The 20045-nt window shown below is 34.0% G+C and overlaps 1 protein-coding gene and 1 long non-coding RNA gene across 3 annotated transcripts; one reads left to right on the forward strand and one right to left on the reverse strand.

Moving 5' to 3' along the window:
- Nucleotides 1-117: 117 nt before the first annotated feature.
- Nucleotides 118-10043, reverse strand: LOC141459837 (uncharacterized). 2 transcript variants are annotated; one of them, XR_012461639.1, is made up of 5 exons: nt 9316-10043; nt 2350-4127; nt 2036-2222; nt 1825-1964; nt 118-1723 (listed from the first exon to the last, which is right to left on the reverse strand). It is a non-coding gene; the product is annotated as an uncharacterized lncRNA (long non-coding RNA). The 2 variants fall into 2 exon arrangements; XR_012461638.1 differs by having other exon boundaries at nt 2036-2270.
- LOC141459833 (protein takeout-like) lies at nt 4922-12999 on the forward strand. The gene is made up of 6 exons (XM_074139357.1): nt 4922-5080; nt 6112-6210; nt 8749-8896; nt 10454-10587; nt 11368-11517; nt 12153-12999. The coding sequence occupies exons 1-6, from the start codon at nt 5011-5013 to the stop codon at nt 12308-12310; spliced, it is 759 nt and encodes a 252-aa protein (XP_073995458.1). The 5' UTR covers nt 4922-5010; the 3' UTR covers nt 12311-12999.
- Nucleotides 13000-20045: the final 7046 nt, after the last annotated feature.

Raw genomic sequence — 20045 nt, forward strand, 5'->3', positions numbered from 1 at the left:
ATAAAGTTTAATGTAAAATCAAATTTATGTGAATATTTAGGATTTTCATAATACAATTTTCTTTGTGCTAAATTATTAAGAATTAAAATATTTTCTGGAAAATTAGAGATTTACAAATATTTGTGAAATTATTGTTTTCAGTGAGATTTTCGAGAATCATATTGTCGCCAGATTCCGACGTTTTGAGAAGCTAGGAAGCTATTCTGATCATCATTAACTGAATTTGTCGTTTCATAATAACGTGAAGGAGTTCATAATAACGTCTCTTTTGAGAATTCCTGCATTTCGCCTTACATCACGCGAATAGTTACCATTATTTTCTCGATCACATTCTGGTATAGTGATAACAATTATTTCATCTTCTCGTAAAATACAGATATCATGAATTATGCAGCATGCGACAATGTATTCTGCCATTAAATCTACAATGCAATAAACTCCTCATTCGTCCTTTTAACAAACCAATACATCTTTCAACAGTCACTCGAGCAGCTGAATGTCGATAATTATATCTTTTTTGTTTTTCACTTAAATGTCCATTATCCCGAAAAAAGAGTGAATAAATGCTGATGTATTTCATATGCAGCATCGCCTAGAACTATTCTTAAAAATACCAATTATTGGATACCTGTAACTGAATGGAATGATATCCTTTCCGACTGATATAATCGGCTAGATTTTGTTCTGGAGCATTTGGAGCAAGAATTTGAGTCCCATCAATAGCTCCTATTTTTTTTAGGAAAGGCGCTTGATCTTTCAAATCCACGCATCACTTCAAGAGCATAATTCTCAGCGCTGACAACACGAAGCGAAGCGTTAGGCGGGGCGCTATGCGCCAGCAGATAAAACCGGAAGTGGCGAAGCGGGTTACAGTAATCGTAAATAGTTCACAATTAAATAAATGAAAATATATATATATACAAAGAAGCGCCGAGATAGGAATGAGCAACACTTCCTCTTAAAGCGCAGTGCTAGAGGTATATGGGCGAATGCTAAGAAAGCGGATATGGTAGAGGTATAAGCATCTCTAGGGAAAGCGGAAATGGTAACTGTACATGCGTGTCTGTGGGTTAAGCGTAGCGTGGAGGAAGAGGGAAATCCCAGGAAAGGCGTAAGGAGAGAACGAACCTTGCACCGGAAGCGGGTCCACGGAGTGGCCCGCTAAGCGTAGAATAATTGGGGTGATGTCAATCGAGTGATGGGTACGTGTATACCACCAAGGTTTGGCGGAAGCGAAGCGTAGCAGCGTAGAGAGGCGGTAAGAAGCACAGTAAAACCCTCAGGCTCAACAGCACATACAGTAGACCAAGCACCGTACAGGACGCTGGTCAGTAGCGGACTCTATCAATAGATAAGGAGGTGACCGTATGGTCTAAGAGAAGGTAGAGGGGGTAGTTGGGTAACGTGAGAATGGCACAGAATAACGTAGAAATATTTTAAAATATATACAAAGCTTCAGAGAATAAGAATAAGGTTTTAGATATACACGAAAAGGTGGAAGTCCAACAAGCGGATGCATACGTCAGTACGCGCGCGGGCGATGGGCTGACCAGCGCGAAGTCAGCCAGCCGAACTGGCCGAACGTCTCCGATCACGACCGAACAATTAATCTTCAGTGGGCCATTGTATAAAATTTGAGGCTCTTATAAATAAAGCATGGCAAACTCGACGTACAGCTCTCACAGCAGTTGCTCGTCCTACGTTAAATCTGTCACCAACTGATCTACAACAAAAATTAAAATAAAAAAATTGCATATATTAGGTACATACTTCTGAATCATTACATGTACATCACACAAAAGTTCTTTTTTATTAAATTATAACCTATAAGAATCTGTTGTAGCCTTTTTCCATAGGGCTATCATTAATTGTTGATGAGAAGAAATTTAGGGCATCCAGGAACTCGTCGAACTAAATCTTCTTATACTAGCTCATGTAAATAATCAAACTTGTTTTTCGAAAGTCTATAAAAAAAAAAAAAAAAAATTCTTATCCCTTTACATACTAATCAGTGAAGTAACACAAAATCATTTACCTGAAATGGCTTTTGAATTCTTCATCTGTATAACGATCAATTACACTTTCATAGTTAATACGTGGCCTTAGTTTTCGCTTTTCACGATTGCGATTCTGAAAAATTGCATCCCACTCTTCATCGAAATTAGATGTAGAACTTTCTTAAGCATTATTACGTTGCAATAAAAAATATCCAATTGTTGCCACTAAAGAGATTTTAATTTTATTTAAACGTAAATTTTATAAATGCTCCACTAAAATGTAATATAAAAAATTGAATTATATATATTTTTAATATAAGTCAACTTTACCGACAATTATAAAGTTTATTACCTACGTATAACTGCATAAAAACGGGGTTAAAATTAAAAAATAACCTCTTTAAGCTTCTGACTTATTTTCGAGGCCGCCATTTGTAATGTTTACATGATATGGTTTATTGAGTATAACAGGATCTCCTAGAGTCGTGGAAGGTTATTCTAGGAAATTTAATAGTAAGACTCCTCTAGTAATTGTAATACCTTTCCCACTGATAATTATTTTAAAAGAAAGTCGTAATGGTACTCGAACTTCAGTTTTTTTTTTTTTTAATTTAGAAAAACTTTTCTCAGAAAAGTGGTACACTATACTAGCTCAGGAACTGTGCACTATACCTGTGTTCCATAAGACTGTACATATACTGGAACTGGCTCAAGGTGCTAACGATTTGAGTCAAGGTGTGTTAACATTAAATGTTCTAGTTTTAGGTATTAAAGACATTTAGTGTTAAAAAGAAATGAGAACACCCACTCGATTCTCTCTCTTACAGCAGATTACGTTCTTCTTGAAACTTATAATTCCCACTAAAAATTCGATTACTTTTATTTAATTGTGTTAATTTTTGAAAAATACTAAAAACCAAAAATAGATTTTAATTGAATTTAACTACTTTAGTAAAATTCATTTCTGGTCAACCATTTTTTTTTCCAAAAATTTGGAATTTAGCGTAAATATTTAATAAGTGATAAGTCCATTCAGTAAACATAAATCCATTAGAGGAAAAAATCCAACCACCTAAATGGTTGTACTTAATTTGAGTCGCTCATGTTTTTTTTTTTTTTAATGGCTTTGTGTTTTCTAAGATGTTTCTTAGAATATTTCTACTGTTTCTAAGATGTTTGCCCTTCCTCCCTGTTTGCAAGAACTTCGTTGTGATATTGATACTGATACTGTCCGGTTGCTGACTGCGTTTAGTAAAGTGAAGTCTCCATTAATAATCATTAGATGACGAAATACTGGTACGTAGTTAAATCAGACTACCGTTTTACTACTGGTTTAAGCTAACTTCGTACAACTGGATGTTTGAAAAAAAAATTACAATTCTGGGATGGATTATCCTTTTCTTATTATCTCAGAAGCAGAGATGTATTGCAATGAATGTATGAAAGAAGGTGTCCGGGTTCAATGGCTTACCGAACCCTCACTAGAAGACCTTCACAGAATTATTATTATTATTATAAGTTGTTACTGTAAAGTTTAAAATGATAATGTTGCTAAATTTTAGGGTTATAGATACTCTTTAGGAACGTGATTTCACGTGTATGTATAGTACCTGAAAGAAAGTTTAAAATGAAAAAAGGAACGCATTTACGGCCCAAAACGATGTTTCCCTCCCCTCACCGCCAAACGATGTATTCTTCATATAGAAGATATAATTACACGCTGTAATCTATTAAAAGAAGAAGAAGAATCAACGATATAACATATAATTATTTTTATTGGAGTAATTGATGACACAGCATGTATTTTTTTAATTTAAGGACAAAATTATTTGAGTATTTCTACAAACTGGTTTACCACAAATGAGTGTAGTATAAACATGCGAGTCTAAACAATTTTTGTCTTAGAATTTTCAAGGTTTAGTTTTTATAACCTTTCGCGAACGAACACGTCATCCACATTTTTTGTTTACTTCGTGTTCTTCAAGTATTATGGTGGGAATTTTCAGAATTAATTCTTCCCTGTCCTGGAAGTAATTTTCTTTTTTAAAAAAGGGTTTTAAATTTTAGGTTATACATCTATCTGCAAGCAATTGGTCTGCAAAGTTTGTTCAAGAAAATCAATTTCTCTCTCTAAAAAAAAAAAGTTTCCAGTTGGACAGTTTTAATTGAACATGTAAAAAGTATTTTATATTATAATAATGGTACGTAATAATGAGTCTTATCACTTAGTCCCCTAGAAATATCCTTTAGCTCAATTTTTCTGAAAAAAATTTATTTGAAAACATAAGTTGCAAAACTTGTTTTCAAAATTGATGAAAATCGACGGAACAATTTTCTAGAAAATCACAAATAAAAAGGAAGTTTAAACTCTGTGTAAATTGGTACTAATTCCATCCGATTTTTACCAAAACTTGATTATGGCATCCGGTCGCTGCATCTAAACGAAATTTTAGATTGTAAATGGTGATTTTTCATTTTTAGTTACAGTGTATACCCACACAGACATAAAAATTTTCATAAAAGAATACTCAGTATTTAAATTTCTGCAAATCATAATTTTTTTTTCCTTCTTATCAGGAATATACAATCATTAAATTGAATTTATTTGCTCGTTAATTAAAGAGGAGAAAAAAGGAATTTATTATAAAAGTTATATTAAAATAATGATTCCTTTAAATAAAAAATATAATACAAAAAAATAAATGCAAACATTAAGTGTTGCACTTTACTTTGAAGTGAATTATTCTTAATAATCACAGGAAACCAATTACAGCTGATTGTGTCTGAATCCTTGGTTAATAAGAACTTTGTATGTAGATTAACTATAAGATGAACCCTGAACAATAAATAAAATCATAGATTATATTTTTTAATTTAAAAAACTAATTACGAAGGGGAATCGTTCGGAAATAAAATATAAACAGAGGTTTACCTTGAATTACATCTAGTTTCATAATAAATATGATGGTAGCACTGCTCGCATAGTTAGACCGTTTGTAAAATTCTACTGATCATGATGGTGCTAACATTTGCATTGTTGGTGTTGCTAGCCAGTTGGACTTCTGCGGCCCAACGGAAACCAGGTCTTATCACTTTGTCCACTTTTGTAGATTTAGTAGAAGATTATTTAGTAGATTTGAGCCTAAGGTTAAAGTCATATACTATCCACTTGTAGCAATTTAGAGATTTGCTCACCGTTACATGTCCTTTCAAATGCATAACTGACCACAGTGTCTCCATTTGTCGGATTTGAATGATAACTTGAACCTATGTTACATCTACTTATTTGTAGGTCATTTGTTCAGTATGATGATTGATCTGCCGTACTCATCGAGGACTTCCGCAATATCCACGCCTGATAAGCTAAGCTCAATATATCTTTATTAATTATTGCTTTACAAAATAATAAACGCAAGTCCGTCTCGTTAGTGGCTGTCAAAGTTATATTTAAGAAAAAGAACATAACTGTGGACTGCATTCAATTTTGGACCAGAAGTGCATCTGAAGGATGTTGAATATTTATTTTTAACAATTAATATACAATTTTTCAAATGTTCTGGCACCTTCTCCTGTTCTTGGAGACCTTAACCTTTTGATCAATCATTGGCTTTCAGTTGATTCAAAATTTTAAAGCAAACAAGCAATGGGATCGTCCCAAATGGTACCCATTAGAAATAATATCTTCAATTAAAATAGAAGTACAAATAAATTGTTGAAAATGTGGTTAAGTTGGCAGTGCTGGATAATATTGCTGATTTTATCCGTCATAGCGCGCATGTTTATTGTGTCCCTGACCAGTTTCATACTTTTAACTTTCATCAAAGATATATTAGCCAGTTTCGTGTAGAGAATTCGGCTTCAATTGTGTTTCTGTTTTACATAACACTTGCTGACTGAGGGAAAACAGTTTTCCTGCAATATAAGTAACATAAATCCGGCCATTCGGTGAATGAAAACCGATCAAACATCCGATCAGCTAACTTGCAATGCTTTGTATTATGTTATGCAATCTATGTGTAATTTTAGAATTGTAAGAGCATTAGAATAGTTTCGCACAACATTTTTACGATTTACCCGACATTCAGCTCAATTTATGTTGGTATAACTGTTACAGCAAAAGATTATCTCAATATCTGCGAAGATTCGACACCACAAGTACTAGACGGATGTATAAAAAATAGTTTGGAGCAATTAAAACCTCTGTTTAAAAAAGGTAAGTGCTTGTTCTATGTTGATTTAAGGGCAGTTAGCTGTACTTTTCTTTTCCAAAATTCAGTCATTCTGAAGGCGCCTTCTGGCAGAGTCCCTTGGCCCCATAGGATCCCTGTCCAAACATTTGGTTTGTATACTGAACCGCATTTTATATGATTAAATTATATTCAAAACTTAGAACTTGTTCAGAAGAAATAGGTGACTTGTACATGTTTGCTGTAATAATGTGATCACAGCTTCCCCCAGGACATCACTAAGAGCACAATTCCGCTCCAAATACTCCTAACATACACTAACACATGTAAGCACTAAATGGAAAACCTGCTTGAATGTCTAGAAAATTGGCGAGGGAAAGCTTTACTTGTAGTCGCAGTCTTTAAACATACGAGGGTCGTTTGAAAAGTCCGTGCAAAGTCAGAGAGATAGCACTACTGGCGCGTATCGAAGTTATGTTTAGTTAGTAGCATCTCTTGGAAGAACACACACCAAGTTTCAGCCAGATCGGTCTATTTCTTTGTGTTTGGCATTCGTTTGAATCGAGGAAGTCGAGTGATTTTCAAAAGACGAAAAAGAATTTCTTGTGTTGATTAAACACTACTTTATGAAAGGCAAAACGCCTCAGGAGACTAAAGAGAAGCTTGATAAACATTATGGTGACTCTGCACCTTCGATTAGAACAGTTTATAAGTGGTTTCAAAATTTTCGGAGTGGCCATATGGGCACAAGTGACGCTGAACGTTCTGGACGCCCTGTTGAGGTTACTACTCCAGAAATCATTGATAAAATCCATGATATGGTGATGGATGACAGAAGAGTGAAGGTGCGTGAGATTGCTAGTGCTGTGGGCATCTCGAATGAACGGGTACATAATATTTTGCATCAACATTTGGACATGACAAAGCTATCCGCAAGATGGGTGCCGCGATTGCTCACGCTTGACCAAAAACGAAATCGTGTGAAGTGTTGCAAGGACGGTTAGCAGCTGTTCCAGAAGAATCCGCAGGACTTTAAGCGTCGTTTCGTCACTGTGGATGAAACATGGATACATCACTACACTCCTGAGACCAAAGAACAATCTAAACAATGGGTTACCAAGGGGGAATCTGCGCCAAAAAAGGCGAAGACCGTTCCTTCGGCCGGAAAGATTATGGCGACTGTCTTTTGGGATTCGCAAGGAATAATCCTCATCGACTATCTGGAAAAGGGTAAAACTATTACAGGTGCATATTATTCATCGTTATTGGACCGTTTGAAAACCGAGCTGCAAGAAAAACGCCCACGATTGGCCCACAAAAAAGTCCTTTTCCATCACGACAACGCACCAGCTCACACCTCAGCAGTTGTGGTCGCAAAATTAATGGAAATAGGGTTCCAACTCGTTTCACATCCCCCCTATTCTCCAGACTTGGCTCCCTCGGACTACTATTAGTTCCCCAATATGAAGAAATGGCTGGCAGGAAAAAGATTTTATCCAAACGAGGAGGTGATTGCAGAAACGAATGGCTATTTTTCAGACTTGGACAAATCCTATTATTCGGAAGGGATCAACAAACTAGAGCAGCGTTGGACGAAGTGTATAAGCCTAAAAGGAGACTATGTTGAAAAATAAAAAAGGTTTACCCCAAAATTAAGTAGTTTTCATTTTCGCACGGACTTTTCAAACGACCCTCGTACAACAAACAGATCATTTTCTAAAAACCAGTTTTTTTGGAGGTCACAGAGCATCTCAAAGCGAATATTTCTAGTGAAATATCTGGTGAATAATGGCGGTTCCCTGCCCGATTTAGGTGGAAGAAGAAGCGGCCATTTATATGCAGAGTCTGATTGTGTGGCAATAGGTTGTTAGCCGAAGCAGCCCAATAAGATGATACGCGAAAAAAAGTGCTAGTTAGCCCTGGGCCTTGTAAATGGTGAGGATCCCTATGTTAGGCTCACTGCCTGAATCTAATCCTAGTAAAGGCGATATTGATCTCTACGGGTTTTGTTTGTTCCTTGAAGTAGGCTAGTGTTTCCACTTATTATATTACCAAATGGGCAAGTGATGGATCTACAAGGCCAGCTGACAGCTTTATACTAATAATAATCTTATGGAGGGAAACCTGAAACCGCAACCGGTCACAGTGGAAACCAATATGGCTAATCGTGTTTCTCTTTTATTGCAATATATTTATGGAGTGGCGATATATTGACAAGATTGATTGTTGTTTTATCGGGGAATATAAGATCGTGCTGCGGACCTTGTGCGGATCTATCCTGCTTTTATACTATCATAAATCTTCTCGAATGGATTATATAGCTTTTCTTAGAACCGCAGCCCTGAGAGAACATGTATTTGAATAAAAATAAAAAATAACAAATTTAAAAAAAAATAAATAGACTTTTTTTGTTTTCAAGTTTCTGACCAACCAGAAATGATTAGCCCCCAGAGAAGGGATCATCATTTTTATTCTAAACCTATTATTTTGGAGGTCATTCAAGACCGGTTATTTAGTAATAAAATAAATTAAGTACATTTATTCATTTCTAATGTGACACGCAGGTGCACCAGAGTTGGATTTACCGAGTATGGAACCATTGCATATAGATCGTTTGGAAATGCATGAAGGACAACGAAATTTCAAAATGAAATATACACTTACAGATTTAAAAGTGTACGGAATTAGTGATTATGAAGTGAAAGAAGTCAGGTAAACAATCTTTAGAATAGTTGTGTAAAAAAAATTAGGGGTATAAGCTGAAAGTGTGGTTCCTTCTGCGGTGCTGGATGATTGCAAGTTAAAGTTTCTTCACCAAACTGATTATTGGACGAGAATGTGAGGCTAGACAGAAACAAGAGAAATGCCCGCTTTGTGGGGGTGCTTTGGAGGGCCGTTTCTCCTCAGTGTCTCAAAGTTCTGAAATGGAGTCATTGGCTCCGAAACTTCTTTTTAACTTTGAAATATTTTGGGTTGGGTATTAAGTTGTCTTAAACGTTGTTGATGGTTTGCTGATGATGATGATACCAATTTGTCAACTGAGGTTTCACTTGGACATATTAGATCCTTAAAGATTAACGACTTAAAGGACATTTTTTAAGATAGGTACCATCTTTGACCCTACTACCTACCTTTCCCTTAATCTACAGCAGCTTGAAAGATGAACGTACATTGTTCTTGCTCTTGGTTTATGAATTCAGTTCCATTTATATCACTATTAGTCATAACGGTCGCCATTTCTTCTTCTTTTTTTTTTTATTGGTTAAGATATTGTGCGCAGCATTTAAAATGGGATTTATTCAAATTTATAAATGCTAATAAATCATTAATTCTACTCAACCGCACTCTGTCAAGCCACCCAATAACAGCAAACCCTAGAAATAGATAGAACCTAAAACAAAAAGAATTAACTATGAATTAATAATGGGATACTTCCTTGAAATGGACAAAATTCTTCATATTTCGTTGATTGTTTACGAACAATCAACAAACGTTGTTTGCACAAACGTTAACAGATCTTAAAAGTAGTAAAGTAAAGTAATCGCCTATTTTTGTGAGGCGGGACTTAACGTCTAACTTACCAATTAGGTATCGTGGACGGGTGGCAGAAGCTCATACTTTACTATAAACAATATTTTTTTCTAACAAATAAAAAGTAGTCATACGCGGGATTCGATCTGGGGACCTTGATCACTAGACCAACAACTGCCCCCTAAAAGCAGTAGGATGCAATTGTGCTACTACAAGTGCAAGCAGACAGCCTATTCTCTCTCGGACGTTCACTGGATGAAGCTGTCGTAGTTGATGGCCTTTTTTCTTAAACTTAAGATTGATTTAAATTTAATATTTTTTATATAAAGATGCGAAAAGTATTTTCAAGCTGTGAAATGAATTGTGCCAGCGAAAGGAATGCAAAGTAATTTAGTCCAATATTAATCATATATAATAGTGATATAAAAAGAGAGCAAAGGCTGGAACATACCTCGCGTTCAAGGCAAATCGCGTTGGCATTGAATTAAAGATTCTTTCCTTCAAGCGGAAAGTAATGCAGTTATTTAAATTGAAACAATATGAATAACTAAATAAGGATATTACCAAGATAAATACTTCATTTTCTTTTCCATTTCCTTCTACTTTTTATAACTATTTTCAATGGAAATGTCCGCAAACAGTTTTCTTCTTCACATTGCTGTTCTCTGGAGCTTCTGGAGTTTCTGTTCCCATTGCTCCCTTTTTCTAATTAAACATCATTATTACTAACTTTTCCAGAACAAACATGAAAGATCTAAAATTCAATACGACCATGTTTACAAAGAAAGCAGACTTCATAGGAAACTACGATATTGATGGCCAAGTGTTAGTAATACCAGTCAAAGGAAATGGCAAGGTTGTTCATAATTTTAGTAAGTTGGCACATACATAATTTTCTGGTAGATTTTTGAACAATTTTGAACTGAACTGGTTCGATAAATGGTCCAAAGAATACATCTTTTTTTAAATTTATACTCTGGTGAAGTTCTATGTTAGGTTCGTCTCAAATTGGAGATTGACGGCAGTACAGGTTTTATTAAGATGCACAACGTACAAAATTTGTGAATTGATTATGTGATTTTGCTGGAAAAATAGTAATAATATTATTTGTCAGGTCCCGGGTTCGAATCTAGCTGCTGACCATTAGATTTTCTCTTCCTAGAAGCTTCTTACAGCTCACTGTCCGGGTGATGGACAGTGTTGTCTGTAACGAGAGAACACTGTCCGGAGGCCGGCAGTGCACTGAAAAAAGCTTTGGGCGCCAATAACCTTAGATGTTGACGCACTTTAAATCATTAAGTACCAAAACTTAATGACTTCATCAGCCAATCTAGGCCTGAAGAACGTCTTTTCCCACTATTATTTGAACTTACGAAGTAAGGGACGATACAGTCCGTAAAATCCAGCTCTGCTCCATCAAATGGTTAATTGGGATTAAAAATGAAAATTCCATTCTTCGCTCTGTTTCATTTCTATTCATTATACTTAATCTATAGTTTACTGTCTTTGATATACAAAGCTTCTATTATTTGAACAATTTTACTGGAAAAATTGTTGTAGACAGTTCTAAAGTATCAGGTTACTGTCTGGATAATTTTCATAAAAGAAAATCGTACGGATGTTCCAATGATTATTTTTGTTTTCTTTTGCAGCTGATGTAACACTAAAATTCACCGTAATTCTAGAGAAATATCAAAAGGATGGTGAGGACTTTGTTAGAGTTAAGTTAGTTAAGATGAATATAAGTCCTAAAAATGCCAAAGTGAACTTTACAAATCTGTTTAATGGAGACAAAACTTTAGGTAAAGTATTTTACACATAATACGTATATCTGTTTAAGAACAGGTGATTTGCAAAACTCGAAATTACCACATGATTTATGTATTTAAGAAAACAGAAAAAAAAAACTTCTTAAACCTAACCTAAACCCATCTTGCAATTTTTATTTTTTGTTTTGCTTTATTATAAACATACATATGATGTTATTTATGGAAAGAATAATGTTAGGATAATCTAAAATCTGAACAATTCCCACTTTTCCTTCTTGGGGAAAGCGATAAATTGTTTAATTCTAATTTTATCATTTATTTATTTATTTTGCAACTGTAGACAATGTGTAGTCATTTTCTTTTTTTCTAATTTATTTTATTGAAATGTTCATTTTCCTTTTAATTGAAGTGTTATAATTATGCAGAGGAATATGTTATTTATTTTCTTTAGAATGCTTTAAATAGTTTGGTACAAATCGCCACTTTTATGGCATAGAAAGAAGCAGATCTTGCTTTATTTTAAACAGATTCTGTTTTAACAATGAAGCATATTTGTTGGGAGCTAAGGAGAAAGAACGAGTTTGGAAACACATTTCAAGATAATAAATAATAGCATAATTTATAATAAAAGTTTTATTCATGTTAATTTTTTTTTTTTTTTTAACCAGGAGACGCCACAAATAAATTCATGAACGCCAATTGGAAACAAGCTTTTGAAACCTTTAGACATCTGCCAGAAGAAGCATTCGCTGAAATAATGAAAACGTTATCAAATAAGTTTTTTGAAAATTTTCCTATGAAGGAATTATTTCCATTTGGTTTGTAAATATTTTAATTAAGAATTCCTAAAATGATTTTTTTATACATTCACAAACTTTAGAAAATGTATATTACATATTTTCGTTTAATAGAAAACAAAATTGAAACTGAAGATCTATTTTGAAAGGTATTTAAAAAAAAGGAAATCATTAATCGGAAGTTTTGTTTTTGAAGAAATCGAACAACTTTCCTGTTTAGCCGCTGTTTATTTAATCCCTTATATGTATTTTCCAACTTATTAATGATTTGTTAAGATATCTTGAGACCATTTGAGCGAATGCAGCTAGTACTTTTAAACATTTGTAGATAAAAGTTGGTGATTTATGTTAAATGGTAAGGAAAAAAAAAGAATAAGAAAATCATTAAGTAAAGAGGTTCTTTCTAGACAGGTTACAAAACTACAGAAAACCACTAAACGTAGACGTAAACCAATGACTGATGGCGTGCAAAAGCAAAACTACAAAACATTGCTGGCTGTTTTGTTTGAAATTTTGTGTATTATTTGTTAATTGCTGGGAAAGTTAAGTGTTTTTCTTGTCACCAAACAAAGAAGTAAATGAGTGGGATAAGAAGTTGATATTACATTATATCTTCTACAAGAATCTGTGATAATTATTTCAATTTTTTACTTTTTTCTTATAAAATTTATGATTTGTAAGATTATTTATTGAAAATAAAGCTGCTTTTGTTATATAATTGTAGTTAAATTTTACTAATTTCCTTAAATATATGTATGTTTCATATTGTTTTGTCAAAAAACTTTATCAACTCGTCTTGAGTTTACTTCAAAATTACTAAAGGAAAATATCTATTACGGTATTTAAACCTATGATTATTCTATTCCTTTGATGGTGAACTTATGACCCGCGGGTCAGACCCTGACCTTCACCTTGACCACGCTTGTTTTTCTAGTAGAATTTATAAAAGAATATTTACCATTGGACATAGGCTAGCTGGTTCTCTACAGTAACGCTGCGCCTGTGACAGTTATATCATAAACTAGACGCGCCTACATAATCATTGCATTCCCTAGAACGTGGAAAAGTGCCGACTGGGCGTGGTGTCACGGTAATTCATAGTATCACCGCATTGATAACAATTTTTCGCCGTCCACCTTTAATTTTTCCTCTTCACTTGCAAAAGTAAAAGTTATAAAACAAAAAAAGGAAAAGGTAAACGTTTTAGAAGATTTTAAAAATGAGAACAAAAAAGTAGTTTTTAACCATAGACCTGTCTCTCTACCAAAGTGACGCCACTGGCGAGCTAGTGCTAAAAAAAATGAATCCTCTTCGAAAAAAGTTCGCCATCACTTTCCATGTTACGTCACTGTTAGTGTCACTGTTGGTATTATACGGTCAAATCTCCATAGGAATAAGAGGAATAAAAGTTGGTCAAAGTAGATTAGTAAAATCCAGAAGGGAGTTCCCAGAAGAAGTGGAAAAAGAGAGGGACTCAGTTAGAAAATAGAAATGGATTATGGTCGGGTGCGGGCAAATAGATTATGATCGAGTGTGGACATGTAAAGCCTTAAAAGTTGAAGGCTTGTCCTACATAAAGATCTTTAGTAAATTCAATTAATCCTTTTCAGCTTTTCTTGATTTGCCAACTATAAAAGTAGTTAAACAATGAATAAGGTAACTCTTGAGTAAAAGGAATAACTGGGAAGAGAATACTGCGAAAGGTAGTTTAATACTACAAAATTATAGAAAAAAATAGTCTCCAAGTACGGGTAAAATATAAACAAAATCTATCGAGTAGTTTTCGAGATATTTGAAGTTAAAGTTTTCTCTTTATAGAAGAGAAACAAAATTTAACTCTAAATATATCGTATCCTGCTCCATAGATTTTTACTAAATTTTCCCCAATTATAGACAATAGTAGTCTCCATGTACAGGTAAAATATAAACAAAATCTTTTGAGTAGTTTTCGAGATATTTGAAGTTAAAATATTCTCTTTATAGAACAGAAACAAACTTTAACTCTAAATATCTCGTTTTAACCTAACCTAACATGCCAAGTAGTTTTCAAGATATTTGAAGTTAAAGTTATCTCTTTAAATAACAGAAACAAACATTAACTCTAAATATCTCGTTTTCTGCTCAATAGATTTTTACTAAATTCTACGGAAATATAGACAATAGTAGTCTCCATAAAATGCTAAAATATAAACAAAATCTATCGAGTAGTTTTCGAGATATTTGAAGTAAAAGTTTTTTCACTTTATAGAACAGAAACAAAATTTAACTCTAAAATCTCGCTTTCTGCTCGATAGATTTTTACTAAATCATACACAATTATAGACAATAGTAGTCTCCATGTACAGGTAAAATATAAACAAAATCTATCGAGTAGTTTTCGAGATATTTAAAGTTAAAGTTTACTCTTTATAGAACAGAAACCAAGTTTAACTCTATATATCTCCTTTTCTGCTCAAAAGATTTTTACTAAATTTGACACAATTATAGACAATAGTAGTCTTCATGTACAGGTAAAATATAAACAATATCTTTTGTGTAGTTTTCGAGAAATTTGAAGTTAAAATCTGTACCTCGAAAGGAAAAGGCACCATGTCCATTTTTTTCGATTTTCAGATTTTGGCATCATTTTACAGATTTTTTGTTGCTCTTTCTAGAGGTGTAAAGCACAATGTCCTATGTTTACTATTAAGCGATTTATGTATTTTTAAAAAGCGCTATGATACTTCATTACTTAAGGGTAAAAGGCACTACATGGGCATAAATTTTTTTCACAATGGAGATCAAAATAAAATATTTTAAAATATGGGAGGTTAAGTGGCCATACCAACTGTAATAATTATGGTGAGAAGTACAGGAAAGAGTACAACCGGAAAAGTGGAACAAAAAATGAATTTGGAAAAATATCTTTATTTGGCTCCCCTGTAAAATTTACTTTTTGTGACATGGTGCCTTTTCCTTCCGAGGTACAGAAATATTCTCTTTATAGAACAGAAACAAACTTTAACTCTAAATATCTCGTTTTAACCTAACCTAACCTAACCTAACCTAACCTAACCTAACCTAACCTAACCTAACCTAACCTAACCTAACCTAACCTAACCTAACCTAACCTAACCTAACCTAACCTAACCTAACCTAACCTAACCTAACCTAACCTAACCTAACCTAACCTAACCTAACCTAACCTAACCTAACCTAACCTAACCTAACCTAACCTAACCTAACCTAACCTAACCTAACCTAACCTAACCTAACCTAACCTAACCTAACCTAACCTAACCTAACCTAACCTAACCTAACCTAACCTAACCTAACCTAACCTAACCTAACCTAACCTAACCTAACCTAACCTAACCTAACCTAACCTAACCTAACCTAACCTAACCTAACCTAACCTAACCTAACCTAACCTAACCTAACCTAACCTAACCTAACCTAACCTAACCTAACCTAACCTAACCTAACCTAACCTAACCTAACCTAACCTAACCTAACCTAACCTAACCTAACCTAACCTAACCTAACCTAACCTAACCTAACCTAACCTAACCTAACCTAACCTAACCTAACCTAACCTAACCTAACCTAACCTAACCTAACCTAACCTAACCTAACCTAACCTAACCTAACCTAACCTAACCTAACCTAACCTAACCTAACCTAACCTAACCTAACCTAACCTAACCTAACCTAACCTAACCTAACCTAACCTAACCTAACCTAACCTAACCTAACCTAACCTAACCTAACCTAACCTAACCTAACCTAACCTAACCTAACCTAACCTAACCTAACCTAACCTAACCTAACCTAACCTAACCTAACCTAACCTAACCTAACCTAACCTAACCTAACCTAACCTAACCTAACCTAACCTAACCTAACCTAACCTAACATGGCGGAAGCAGAAGAGGTGTCTTTTCAAGGCGCGATTAAATTATTGAAAAATGTTACGAAAGTTAGTGGTAATTTACGAAACGACCTTAAACATGATATACTTCAAGCTATAAGTGAGTTAAATAAGGTGTTTTCTAAGTTGCATAAGGAAATAGAGGAGCTAAAAGAGCAAAAAGAAAAGAGCGTGACGATTTTACGAGAAGAGCCAAAGAATGGAGCAGAGGTGATGACGTATGCAATGGCCGCGTCAAAACCAATATCAGGTAAATTACTAGAGGACATTAATACTAAACCTAGTTTTAAGATGGTAATTAAGTCACAATCAAAAGAAACAACATCAGAAAATATGAAAGCTTTAATAAAGAGTAAAGTTAATCCGAGCTCTTTAAAGGTTGGTATTAAAAATTTCAAATCTATTTCAAATGGTAGAGTATTGATAGAGTCTCATAATAAAGAAGATATTATTAAGATTTGTGCGGAAATTAATAATAAGTTAGGAGATGTGGCAAACGCACAGATATCTAAAAAACTAAAACCTAGATTGATTCTGTATAATATTCCAGAAGAGGTAAACAAAGATAATGCTCTTACACTTATTCAGCAACAAAATTCTGATGTTTTTGGAGAAAATGCTGATGTGTCTGTGGTGCACTTACTCGAATTAAAGAGAATACATAAAAGACATATGGTTATAGAAGTAAGTCCTACCTTAAGGAAGAAGATTCTTGATTCTGGTGTAAAATTAATGTGGAGCTTATGTAGGGCTCGGGACCATGTATCCGTATTACGATGTTTTAATTGTTGTCGTTATGGACATCACTCGCGAGATTGTAAAAATGAATTGACGTGCTCCAATTGTTCAGAAAACCACTCTCACAGAGACTGTCAGGTTAAACAGGAAAACTTTACTTGTACTAACTGCGTTAATCACAATAAATACACTAACAGAAATGCACTAAATTATAACACAAATCATTGTTCAATGAGTAAGCTTTGCCCTAGTTTTCTAGATAGAATTAAAGCTCGCTGTAAAAATATTGAATATAATGTTGATTGAAGTAATAACATTCAATAATGACAAGTAATATGGACTCAAACACAATCAGAGTTATGTTGAAGTGTTTACAAATAAATTTGCAAAGGTCAAATAAAGCTACTGCAAATGTAATTGAATTCATTAATAGAAATAAAATAGATTTAATATTCATTCAAGAACCAGTTTGCTGTAATAACAAGATTATCGGATTCCCAAATAGTTTAAGAATTTATCAGTACGGTGAAAATAGGAAAAGGGCGGCAATAATAATAAATAATAAAAATATTGACGCAATTCTAATTTCAAATTTATCCAATGAAGATGTAATAACGATTGAAATAATTTATAATAAATTGCATTTTACAGGAGTTAGTATGTACTTAGATCGTACCCGTAATATAAAAGACGATTTTAAAATTTTGGACAATATATTAGATAATAGAATTAGTAAAGGTTTACTCTGTATGGATTCTAACTCAAGATCTAAGGCCTGGTACGATGTTATAACTAATACTAGAGGAAATGATTTAGACTATTATTTTTCGTCAAAAAAATTACTTGTTATGAATGAAAATACAACCATACCGACATTTCAAACGAGTAGAGCTGAAAGTAAAATAGATTTAACTGTTGCCACATATTCTATGACACCTCACATTACTGATTGGTGCGTCAGTTCGCAGGTCAGTCTTTCTGATCATAATTATATACTATTTAATATAGTTGAATCTCAAAAAGATATTTCAAATAATAACAACAGTACATTTAAATACGACACTAGGAATGTTAAATGGAATATTTTCAATAATAACGTATATAAAATTTTTTCTAAATTACTTGAGGATCGTTCACAATGTACTTTTGAACTTCCTCTGAACCTTGATTTATTATTGACAGAACAAGTGATCAGCTGTGGTGATTTAGATGTATTTGTGTCTGATTTTCAAAATGTTTTGATTACAATTTGTGATGGCTCTTTTTCAAAATATGGAGGTAAGAAAGCTGTTGATAGAAGATCCATTCCATGGTGGAATAGTGAGTTAACGAAATTGAGAAAAGAAACAAATGCTAAGAGAAGGAGATATCAGCGAACATATACAAATCAACAGTTAAGAGAGGAAAGGAAATTAGAGTATTACAAAAGTAAGAAGTTTTATACTGATTTATTAGTTAAATCGAAAATAGAATCCTGGAGAGAGTACTGCAATCTTACCAACAAGACACAACCTTGGAATTACGTATACAGAGCGGCAGCAGGGAAGTTAAAGAGAGCTGAAATATTGACAACTCTTGAGAGAGAGGATGGTACATTTACTAAAGGGTTACATGAGACGCTTTGTTTGATGATGGATAAATTTGTAGTTCAGGATGATGTTCAAAATGATGATCCTATTCATATTCAGAAAAGGATACACGCTGATAAACTGTTAAATACACCAAATGATATACCATTCTCTACCGATGAGATTCTTAGTGTTGCTGGAAACATGAATGCTAAAAAAGCTCCTGGATTAGATGGCATTAATTCCAAAATATTCTATAATCTTGTGCAAATTCTTCCATTGTTTTGCACTGCAATGTATAATGAATGCCTGCATAGAGGTATTTTTCCTTCTGTTTGGAAGATTTCTAAAATTATTCCAATAGTTAAGCCAGGCAAAGAGTCTTCTATGGATTTGTCTAAATTTAGACCAATAAGTCTTCTGCCAACAGGGGGGAAGATTTTGGAAAAATTATTGATAAATAGAGTGATGCACTTTGTCAACTATAAAGAGCTTATAAGCTCTGATCAATTTGGATTTGTTCCGCAGAGAGGTGCCACTGATGCTATAATGGCAGTTAAGGATTTTGTATTGAAAAGTCTAAGTAGGAAGGAAGAAGTGATACTAATTTCGTTAGATGTCCAAGGGGCATTTGACGCTGCATGGTGGCCAGCTATATTGGGCCAAATGAGAGGTTTTAATTGTCCAGCTAATCTTTACAAGTTAACGAGAAGCTATTTCACAGAAAGATTTGGGATTCTGGCGTATAATAACATATTTGTAACAAGGAAATACTCGAAGGGATGTCCTCAAGGGTCCTGTTGTGGTCCCGGATTTTGGATATTACTCTACGACTCTTTGCTGAGACTGCACACCGACTCCAACATCAGGTTAATAGCTTTTGCGGATGACTTAATGATATTGATAAGAGCCAAGACAGCAATTGAACTGGAAATGGAGGCCAATTTGATCTTACATGAGGTCCAGAATTGGGCTGGTGTAAACAAAATGAGATTCAATCCTTTTAAATCTAAAGTTCTTTTGGTAAGTAGAAAGAAGATAAAGCACCGTATGTCAGTTTTCTTAAATAATGAAAGGTTGGAACAGGTTTCGGAATTGAAATACCTTGGTGTTATTTTTGATGGGAAATTTAAATGGAACTGCCATATAGAAAATATAAAAACAAGATGTACTCAACTGATACATCGTCTTTCCAGGACTGCAAAGGTGTATTGGGGTACAGGATGTGACGCTCTGCAGATAATTTATTCAGGTGCTATACTTCCACTTTTACTGTACGCTGTTCCTGCTTGGATTGAGGCTCTGGAAGTTGGCTATAACAGGAAGAAGTTGTGTTCGGTACAAAGATTAATTGCTATTCGTATAATTAAAGGTTATAGAACTATTTCCTATGAAGCGGCTTGTGTTATAGCTAATGTAGTTCCTGTTTACCTCAAAGCAAAAGAGAGGGTTGCTTTATATGAAAGAAACATCGCTTGTTTTAACATGGAGGAAACACATTTTGAGAATGTGGAGTTAGAGCGTCCTGTGCCCATCAGGGACTGGCTT

This window comes from Rhodnius prolixus, unplaced genomic scaffold, assembly GCF_049639745.1.
Source record: "Rhodnius prolixus isolate KJV_2025 unplaced genomic scaffold, Rpr scaffold_23, whole genome shotgun sequence".
Lineage (NCBI taxonomy): Eukaryota > Metazoa > Arthropoda > Insecta > Hemiptera > Reduviidae > Rhodnius > Rhodnius prolixus.